Source organism: Lactuca sativa, chromosome 9 (assembly GCF_002870075.4).
Source record: "Lactuca sativa cultivar Salinas chromosome 9, Lsat_Salinas_v11, whole genome shotgun sequence".
Lineage (NCBI taxonomy): Eukaryota > Viridiplantae > Streptophyta > Magnoliopsida > Asterales > Asteraceae > Lactuca > Lactuca sativa.
This window is the reverse complement of record NC_056631.2, coordinates 112,396,691-112,408,291: the sequence shown is the minus strand read 5'-3', so window position 1 is coordinate 112,408,291 and position 11,601 is coordinate 112,396,691. Positions and strand designations below refer to the sequence as shown.

Genomic DNA, 11,601 nt, shown 5'->3' with positions numbered 1-11,601 from the left:
ATATAGTACAAAGGGTTGAGAATCTAGTCAGACATGTCGGTTGGCACCTTTGAGTGTACAATCGTATCTTGTAGTTATAACCAGAGTTTCCTGAAGGGAGAGCTGGAGTTTGTGTGTAGATCTATACGGGGTGACCCCCCACGCCTTAGCTGTTCGCTATATTTAGACTAGGCCAGTCTAGGGCGACAAAACCTTGAGTAATATCAGCGTTTGGAAAAATGCCAAGACGGGCAACCTAGTCATTATCATGCATGGTTGTAACGACTCATATAGAGATTCAATACCAAATTTAACATTTCAAAGATTAAACCTTCGATTGTGTCAATACAAAATAACTTATTTAACGATACAAGAACCTCGACATTATTATAAATCAGAAAATATCGAATTTTTTGGGGAAATATTCATATACAATTATCAGTTACTTACAATACAAGAAATCTAAACTACATTCATATATGTTACAACTATGAAATTCATACATGCATTTATACTTGATTTACATCATTTTCAGACATTTTACAGAAAATATCGGATTTTCTGGGTTTTTATGAAAGATACAAAGACTTTTACTTAAACATACTTATGAACTCACGAACATTATATATGTTGACCGTTTTCAAAATAACTTGTATTCTCAGGTAATCGTTAAGCAGGAAGATTTTCGAGTATGTATGGATTTATTTTGTGTAACACCACTCATAGTAGAATTAATACTTTGAATTTATGTAATTTATAAGAATGTACTTGATGTGTACAATGTTGGTTGTTATATGTAATGTTGGTGGTGAATGTGTTATGTTTCATGTATATTCATTGTGATGATAATTCAATTGTTAGTTACACGAGCCCACAGACGTTTCCGCTTTCTGGTTCGGGGGTGTGACATAGTATAATTGAATATACTAACTTCTTTGATCTTTAATAGCTTTTAGAAATCAAGAACTAATAGTATGAATGCGTCAAATGAATTATACCCATTATCCTAGAACCCTAGAATTCAAAAGGAGAAAGGAGATAGAAGCGAAATACAGATTTCACCTTCCAAGTATGATTAACCATGGAAATAGCATGCCAATGGGTCTTATTTATAGTTGGTGAATATGTAAGGTGCTGTTTGTTTTTTCTGAAGCAAAAATGTCCATAGTCTACGGACCACATCTGCAAGCCTCTGCAGCAGAAGAGGTGGACCAAGCGTCTGCAGTCTGCAATAAGAAGACTGTTTGTTTTTTAACGTCTGCAGACTGCTGAAATAAACTGAATTTTAAATAAAATTATTTTACAATAATACTAAAATTTTAATAATAATAGTCATATAACATTGGAAATAAAATTCATGCAATTAAATTAGTCATATAATAAAAAAATTGGTTTTACAATAACAATTTCATTTAAAACAATTCAATCTATATTGTACATCAACTGATCAACAATTTCATCCCGTAACTGTGTCATATATTCACGGTCTGTTGTAGTACCATGTGTTGGAATCCCTTCATCATCATCATCATCATCAACGAACACATTGTTATTTCGAAACGAGACATTGGTTTCATCGTATCGTGCGAAATACTCATCACTCAGTCCTTCTCTCCTTATAAAATTATGAAGCGCGAAACATGCCATGGCAATGTTTCTTTGTGTCACAAACGGGAATGGTGCCATCCTCTTCAATATACGGAAGCGTGCTTTCAAAACACCAAAACCACACTTAATTACATTTCGAAGTTTTGCATGTCCATGGTTAAATTTTTCTTTATTGGTCAATGCACGTCTTTGACAAAAATCTCCAAGCCAATACCTCACATTACGATAAGGGGCCATAAATCCTCAAGTGTGTGCATACGCGGCATCACAAAGATAATATTTGTTTGTAAAAAATGAAAAACACTAATCAATTTTCAAAGTAAGATAAAAAAAATTTAAAAAAACAAAAAATTACATGGTGGTGGAAACGAGAATGATGCTTGTGGATCGGCTACTGCTTCTAATAAAATTCTAGAGTCATGCGCTACCCCTTCCCACCCGGCCACGATAAATGTGAAAATCATATTGAAGTCAAAAATTGCCAATATGTTTTGGTAGCAATCTCCCTTTCCCCTACTTCTATATAAGTCTTATTTCTTAGCAGGGACAACAAAGTGTATCAAAGTGTCATCAAGTGCACCAACCGCTCCTTTGAAAGCTCGTCGTAGCCTCCTATTATGTCCCGGAATGTTTGGATTCGCATTAAAAGAAGTTGGTACTATAACATATTGTGGAAAAAACATCATTTTTTCCAACACTTCATAAAAAAATTTATGAATTGTTTGCTTCGAGTGTTGAAATCTCCGCTTGATAATCACGTAACATTGATTATGGCCGATCATCATAAAAAACATAGCCATCTTTTCCTCAACCGATACATGTTTGATGTCCTTTAATGAGTAATTTGCTCTAAAATGAGCACATAGGTGTACAAATGAGTCACAGGACATGCGTAATACTTCAACACATTGTAAACGATTACGATGTAATAACTCCAATTTGTGTTCATGTCCCGCCATTTCCGAATCATTATCCTGCAATCATTTCACACCCCTCTTCCAAAAATAATGGATGTACAGGTACCTAAGAATTACGAGAAGTAACTTTTGATCGTCATCCATTATGAACCTAAAATCAACAAAATAGAACTTTAATAAACATTACATTAATAATATTTCAAGTAGCAAAAAAAACATTACATAAACCATATTTCAAGAAGCAAATAAACATTAATCATATTTCAAGTAGCAAAAACACATTAAATAAAAAATATTCCTAGTAGCAAAATAACAAAAAATACTTTCAACAAAGGCAAAATGACCTAACAAAATAGTTCAAACAAAGGCAAAAAGACCTAATAAATAGTTTCAACACAATAAAAATCATCGGACAATCTTTCCGTCTTTCAAAACTCCTAAACTTGTACCCGTCATCTCAAGCCATCCTCGTAATATCTCGGGAAAATCAGGAAAATACATTCACATCTCTCTTATGTTTGTCACACCCCAAAACCGGAACGGCGGAAACGTTCTGGGGTGGATGACATCATGTCAAGTATCACAACACATGCATTATAGTAATCAAAGTACAACAAAACATTGCATTAATGGTAATAGTTTTACAAGGTTACATTACAATACATCGAAGTAAATACAAGTACATATAAGTAAGTACGACATGACACTAAGCTATCTTCATCAACTGCTCCGAGGATGTACCTGTATAATGCTAACCTGAGAATACAAGTTATTTGAAAAGCGAGTATCAACATTTTTACAAATGCTGGTGAGTTCATAAGTATTTAGTGTCATTTAGTCAAATAACTTTATAAAGTAGTAGTTTAAGTGTTACAGTGCATTAGAGTTCTTTCCAGAAAATCCTATATTTTCTTTAATAAAGCAGCCTTCTACTAAGGCTGGTCAGTGTTACGTGGTAAAAAGTAGTTTTCCCTAAATTGCTATCATTATCAAAATACTGAATTTGATTATTGAGGAAAGCAAACGACATCAGGGAATAGCATATGCCTCAACAGTGAGGACTGCTGACTAAGGCAAGGAATCATAGACTCCAGGAGAGTATCGAACAAACGACACGCTTGGTTCAGTCTAACAAATAGAGACTCAGACCCCAGAAGGTACCAAATGGAAGGTACAGCTGGTAAGGTCTAAAACAGTGAATACGGACCCCATACAGTATCAAATGAAAGATACGTCTTGTAAGGTCAAAACAGAGAATACAGACCCTAGATAGTATCAAATGAAAGATACGTCTTGTCAGGTCAAAACAGTGTGACTCTGAAAAAGTGATACCAGCATACAGTGTAAATTGCCGGTGTGATACCGTTACCTTAAAGCCAAAGAATTATAAGGTAACCCGGGATACTCGCAACCATACTGACTAGAGTACCAGACGCCCTACAAGCGTCTAAAATGTGACATTTGTCACCCGTTGGCTTGGTAGGCCGGGACTGTAGCTAGCAGTCTGGGTGCGGGGTTGTCAATCCCGTATAGATCTATACACACAATGTCCGCTCTCCCTACAGGAGAATCTGGTTACCAACTAGACTACGGAGAAGGTCGTGTCCTAAAGATGCATCCCAAATAATGGGTGGAGACTTCCAACTAGTGGGTTTCTAATGTAAGTGCTGAACTGGAGGTAGAGACTCTTAACTGAATTGACTTGAATAAACCCGTATGTCTATGCTTGTGCACATAATATATAACTAATGAATCAAACGACCTTCGGATGGACATCCAATCCCACCAGACCACATCTCAACGAAGAAAAGGACATAGGGCAGACAAGCCTTCCTAAGTCCTTCAATCATTATTTATATGCATCTATACAAGCACAAACATACATCTAATTACGCTTGAGTGTGTATCAAGTGGAATCATACAGTGAAGTATAAGTGTACAGTGTGGAATAACCGACTTGTGAAGTATAAGCGTATAGTGAAATATCCGAGTCGTGAAGTATAAGCGTATAGTGGAACATCCGAGTCGTGAAGTATAAGCATACAGAGTGGGATAATCGAGTCGTGAAGTATAAGTGTACCAAGTGTAAGTGTATCACGAAGTGGAGACGACGATAAGTGAAGTAAGAGCGTCTATCAAGTATGAGAGGCTACAAGTATAAGTGATATAGAGACAAAAATCCGGTATAAGCGTGTCGCGAAGTGAAAGCGTTATCGAGTAGGAGTTTAAAATAAGTAAAAGTGAAACAACAGTAGCAAACCAGTAAAAGTATACATCGTGAAAGGAACTTTCATGAAAACCTTGGAAACCTTTATATTTAGGAAAGTCGCATTTGGTGTTCTTGATAAAATAAGTTTGAAAGCCTTTAAAATCTTTGGAACCTTTATAAACTAGTTTGAAATGAATTTAGATAAAACAGTTTAAGTAACAGTTTTGAAACAATTGAAATCCCTTTTGAAAACCATTATAGTGTCTTACTCAATAAAACAGTGTACAGTGTCGTAAAATCTTGTGCATGCTGGTTATCAATCACATGTGATTGATATGATAACTGGCATGTTTAACTTGTATTCCCCCCTATAAAACATGTAAAAACATTTAAAAGGTTCATTCAGGGGTATGAACTCACCTGGTGTAAGTAGGTCCGACGAAGGTGCCGTTTGGGCATTCGGTGTCACGCAAGGACTCGAACACACACATAATGACCTATTTAACATATGATAACATATGTTCACATACAATTAGTATATTTAATACTAATTAAACAAATATACACGCTCAAAGGAGCGGAAAACACTTTGGATAAGTGTTTGGGTGTCCCGGGTAGCGTCTAAAGGTGTGTGTGGCTTAGGAATGGAGTTTAATCTCCAAGATTAAACCCTTAACACTTAGTTTACGGCCCAGGGACTACTCCCCATGAGTTTACGGCCGTAAAATCATGGTGAGGGTGTTCTAGGGTGTTTTAAGGCTTCTACTTGCTCATGGAATTATCCTAAGTCCAAAACCATAAAGTGTGAATGAGTTTAAAGCATGAAATGGCCCCTTTGAGGAGTTTACGGCCATAAGCAAGGGAGCTTACGACCATAAGCTCCTATACCCTCTTTCTTTTGGTGTTTTAAGGGCTTAAGTGGTAGTGGGTAAATTCCTAAGCATTTTTCCAAGTCAAATGGGGAGTTTAGGGCACCAAATAACCCCTTTGTGGGATTTTACGGCCTAGGTACCCTTCCATGAGGGGTTTACGGCCGTGAACTCCTAATGGAGTTGTTTTTATTGCATTTAAGGTCCCTAGCATGTTGTTGGTCGTTTCTAGAATTTAATCCAAGGCCATTGGTGTGTTTAAGGGCATTTTTAACACACAAAATAGAGTTTACTCCCCATGAAGAGGAGTTTACGGCCCAAGCATGTTCTTGGGCAGTAAAATCTTGTTTACTCTTCCAAATGCTAGTTCAAGGTGTTCTAATTCCGATTCCATAAGCCTACAAGTCATATCTAAGCCTTAGGGACAATTTGGAGGGGTTTTGGGGCTTAAAAACCCCATTAATTGGTGTTCACGGCCCAAGAGTGTTCTTGGGCCGTAAACTCATGATGTTGTCCCTATTTTATGTTTTAAACTCAAATTTGTACGCTAGATAAGTTATACAACGAGTTAGGATAGTTTACCTACTCGTTTGGGGCTCGAAACGGACGATTTTTGGCTCGGGAAAAAGTTGTAGACAGAGAGAGAGTTTGGAGAGTGTAAAAAGTCTCCTATGGACTCCACTCACCCTTATATAGGGGTTGGAGTTGGAGCCCAGTGGGATTCTACCCGATACTGTCGTTATACGGGGCTTTTGGTCGCACCCGATTTAGTGGTCGTAATAATAAAAACTAACTTTTCCAACTAAATGGAAATGTGTATTTTGAGTTTTTATTTCTCTTATCACGACTTAACGACATAAATAAATGAAACATTTATTTATTTGACGACCCCTTATTAACGGAATTTTTATAAACTGGAATATTCCGTTAACGGTAACGTGGAAATGTAACGGAACAACTTGGGTTGTCACAATGTTCATGGTCCCTCCAAAAATATGATATGCAACAAAGTGTAAAGGATCTGTATGGCCTAACTGAAGCGCCTCTAATTTCTCTAAACATTTAGAAATTGTGTACCCTTTAGTCAAACTTTGTAGAGTTGTTTTCATTTCAAATACTAAATCGTCAGCAGTAATAGAAGTTCCATCAGGTGAAGAAGCAGACGGTGAGGCACTAGGAGCTTTAGGAGTTGAGGGTTTAGCACTTTTGTTAGGGTTACCGGATGGTGAAGCAGTATATGCTGAAGCAGCAGAAGGTGAGGCATCAGAAGGTGAAGCAACAGAAGGCGGTGGCTCATGAAAAGGCTCACTAGCATGATGGGAAGTGTCCTCACCATCACCATCTAATGCAAGAAAAGGGGTGGCAGTAATCTGAAGTGGTGGAAGACGACAAGAGGATGCTCCAACTACTGAAGATGATTGGGTTGAGTAACTTCTACAATTACCAGTGGCACTAATTCCATCAAAAAGACGAGCACAAAGATATGGAAAAGGTAGTGGCATTGTTTTCAACGAAGCATCCTTCGAATGCCCCTAAACCCAAATGTAACAAAAAACAGTATAAGAATATTTGGCAACTTCAAACGTAAATGTTTAAAAGTGTTTGTTTGAGAATTGTACCTTCTTAAAATCATCCCACTCCTCGACTGTTAAGTTAAAAGTGTTTGTTTGAGAATTGTATTATTACCAGTTTTGTTTTTTAAATATACCCATCCTGTGTATTTTACTTTCAAATTGTCATATGCATTTGTCATTTGTTTTTTACTTAAGTCGACGCCAAATTTTTCCTTAAGAGCTCTTCCAAGCCTTATCCATGAATCTTTCTGAAAACTCAATCCTTTTCTACCAACACTCTCTACTTCTTCAATACAAGTATCCACTATGTCTTTTAATTGGTTATTGGTCTATTGATGCTTATCTCCCATTTCTAATAACCAATATAGCATTCACAATAAATAGTCAACAACTAACATCATTATTTCATATTTCCAAAACCAATCAACATCCACATCATTATTTCATAATTCTAAAACAAAATAACAATTTTCAACGCATTCAACAACCATTTTAGCACATTCAACACATTTAACAAATAACAATTTGCATCAACATTTAACAACAAATTGAAGCAATTTGAACAATTTGAAGCAATTTGAAGCAACATTTAACAACAACTAATAATAATTTGAAGCACTAAAATTTCCAGCAACATTTAACAACAATTTAACAAGATGATTTCAAAACCAAATAACAATAAACAGTCTAACAACTTTGTGAATATACAACAATCTAACAGCTTTGTGAATATGATTTCAGCAACAAAAAAAATCAATAACATTTAACAACAATTTCCAGCACACATTTTCAAAGTTTAATCAAGAAAAAAGCTTGAATATACAACAATCTAACAGCTTTGTGAAAATGATTTCAGCAACATAAACAATCAACAACATTTAACAACAATTTCCAGCACGCATTTTCAAAGTTTAATCAAGAAAAAAGCTTGAATATACAACAATCTAATAGCTTTGTGAATATGATTTCAACAATATAAACAGTCAACAACATTTAACAACAATTTCCAGCACACATTTTCAAAGTTTATTCAAGTAAAAAGCTTGAACATACAACAATCTAACAACTTTGTGAATATGATTTCAGCAACATAAACAGTCAACAACATTTAACAACAATTTCCAGCACACATTTTCAAAGTTTATTCTAGAAAAAAGCTTAAATATACAACAATCTAACAGCTTTTCGGGGAAAATTATAGATCCTAGGTCAAATGCAAGAAGATGTGTAGGGTAATTGTAAGAAACAAAGAGAAGTCAAAATGAGAGTTACAACAGGTCAAATCCAAGAAAATATGAAGGACTACCCAACAAATTTAATATTTTCGGGGAATTGAAATTGAAATTGAAAATGAGAGTTCCATCAGGTCAAATAGTTCCATCAGATCAAACAATAATTTTAATTGAAATTAAAAACGAAGGAGAGAGGAGGTAGATGCAGACGACAAACCTGTTCGCTGCCCGCTGCAATCAAAGATGTCGACTGGACGACTGCGATTGGAGAGGAGGGCGGTGGTGACGGACGGTGCTGATCGGAGGTGATGGTCGAGGAAGGTTGTTGTAGTGAAGGAGTTGTCGAGGGTTCTATCTACGAAGGTGGGAATGTTGGACGAATGGAGGCGAAAACAAAAGAAACGTGTTTTTTTAGGTCAAAAGCACTTCGCAGACTTTAGAAGAGGTTGGCCCATATCTGTGTGGTGAAGACCTCACGCATACGTTATTATGTCTGCGCACTTCAGAAAAACAAACGCACTGTAAACCTTTATGTATGCGCGTGGTCTGCGCCTCGCAGACAGAAGACACCACACAGATCTGCAGAGAAAAAACAAAACCCTCTAAGATAAGCCTTGTTTTGAATAATAAAATAAAAAGATTTTATCTATTCAAATCATTACCATATCATCTATGAGGAGGCTTCTGGAACCCTTCCAGAACTCCTCCAAAACCATCCACTTTATAGAAGATTCTAGAATTGCTTCTTTTGTTCAACTACTGAAAATTTACAATTCAACCCTTGTACCTTTAATTAATTCTAATTAATCCTAAATTAAATTGGGATTAATCTAGATTAATAATTAATTAATTCTATATATTTGTAATTAATTTAGTAATCGTATAGTAATTTAACAAATCATTTTATCTCTCTCCTAAAGTCATTTCTAACTATTTTTAATTATTGAGGGCAACCCAAAAAGGAATTTACTTTTATTCCATAAGGTTATACCAATTTAGTTATGACTTTGGACACCTAATCCAACATTCTCCTAATTGGGTAAGTCATCAACTACAATTGCAAACCTAAACTTTGAATAACAAGTAAAAAAGCGCTTTCCGAAGCCACTTCCAAACTTTGATTAAAGTAGACTTCAACCCTAAGATAAATGATCAGCTTTTCCTTCATTCTTCATGATAACATATAGATATATGACATGTATACAAATCAATATCATATTCCAAGATTCTATTTATCGATTTCTGATTTATGATGATTGGATTGATGTGCAAAGCCTTGCACATGAATGTCACCATCAAATCACCGAGGCGCCCAAAGATATCGCATTTTTCGATAAGACAATAAGAATGAATAAACTTTGACTAAATAATTGTAACCTTTTCTGATCATGTCATACATGGAATTACATTTTAAAACATCCAATTATAGATGTATTGATGCAAAGCCAATGCATAACATTCATGAAAACTATAACTTATATATCTTCGTTTAAAGAATAGAAGATATTATCGTCTTAGAATTACTCATGATTGAATCCATGATGCAACATTCAGAAAATCAAGGGTAAAAATTTCATTTTTATTATAATCAAAACACCATTGTAACTTTATCGAAACATTTAAAAGCATTTCCAAATAAGACAATTATCAGAGTTCATTCCCAAAGATCACATATTACGGAAAACACGGGTGTAAGCGCTGCGATTAAGCTGGGCTCTTCCCTTTCAAACCGGAAGTAACTAAAACAATAAACCACAAACTTTAAGCACAAAGCTGAATTCCCCAAATACCACATATCACACATACCAATCGAGCCATAAATAACATTCATATCAACGAGCCATGCTTATCACACATATATCATAATCAATAAAGGTGTTATGTGCCATCCATAGTCTTGCCATTATGCCATGAGCCGCCTCATGGTCTTCCTTGCCATGTTGGGGGCCAAAACCCTGGGTCTTACAGACAAGTGCTAGGAGCCACCTCTGGGTCTTCCATGAAAGCATCACAAAGAAAACTAGTATACAATCTACACTACATAACTAGCATACAAGTGCCAGGAGCCACCTCCGGGTCTTCCTACAATACATAAACCAAATGGGCTAGCATTGGTGCCTTTGAGCCATAACACAGTGAGGAGACTCACCTCTAATGCTGAAGCTCAATGAAAGAAATCCCTAGCTGCTGCCATGACGACTCCCCGAACTATCAATACCAAAATAATGCCCAATTAGCAATTGGGTTCCAACTATGATTCATAATCCATACTTGGGGTAAAATGATCATTTTACCACTGACCCAACAAGGATCGAAACTGAGGCGGGAGCCCAAAACCAAAAAGGCCCAACACCAAAAGATCCACAAAGGTCTACTAGTGGCGTAATTTTCAAAATTGGGCCCAACCCCATTTCAGATTACCTCAAGCACCCCCTTAGGACAAACTTGGTCCAAGACAAAAGTCAAAAGTCAAGATCAACAATCCGTGTTGACCCAACATGCAGAGTTTACCAACAAACTCGTCGTGTTTTCCATCAACAAGAAACGGGGAAAAACCAAGCCAACACGCCGAGTTGACCAACAAAATTACTGAGTTCTCTCAAGACCTAACAACTTAATACATTAAGTCGCCTTCATCGAATCCAAGAGCTCCAAAGCTTAGATCTTGACCAAAATGAGATTTAGAAGGGTAAGGTTTCCAACTATACCCCAGGAATCACTGAAATGGGTCCAAACCCAAACCCTAGACTTAAAAGAGTGAGGGCTTAACCATTAAGCACTTAATCATCAAAGACAAAGCGCCAAATAGCAGATCTAACACACTAGAGCTGGAAGACCACGTAAAGCTGCCAACTTTACATTCATGCATGCCTAACAGAAGCTCAAAAGCTCAAGAAGGGCTTAATAAGGGACCTAATGAATGCATGAAGCCTTAAATCCATAAAGTTGGCACCTTTATGCCAAAAGAGTCCATGAAAACCCCAAATTTGGAAGAATAAAGCTTTAGGACATCCTAATCCCAACATCCATCCAATCCATGGCTAAAACATAACAATTTGACCCAAAAGAGAGATCTAAGCATCTAGCCATCAAGATAAGAACTTGATACCTCAAACTCCTTGCAAAATGGGTAGAGATTCTGGATCCAAGACTTCCTTCTCCAAGCTTAGCAACTAAAAATTTTCTAACTCATTCACAATTCACAAAATGAAC

The 11,601-nt window shown here is 36.3% G+C and overlaps 1 protein-coding gene across 1 annotated transcript; it reads right to left on the bottom strand.

Annotated features, from left to right (window-relative positions):
- Nucleotides 1–1,401: 1,401 nt before the first annotated feature.
- LOC111911675 (uncharacterized) lies at nt 1,402–1,824 on the bottom strand. The gene has a single exon (XM_023907430.1). The coding sequence runs from the start codon at nt 1,822–1,824 to the stop codon at nt 1,402–1,404; it is 423 nt and encodes a 140-aa protein (XP_023763198.1).
- Nucleotides 1,825–11,601: the final 9,777 nt, after the last annotated feature.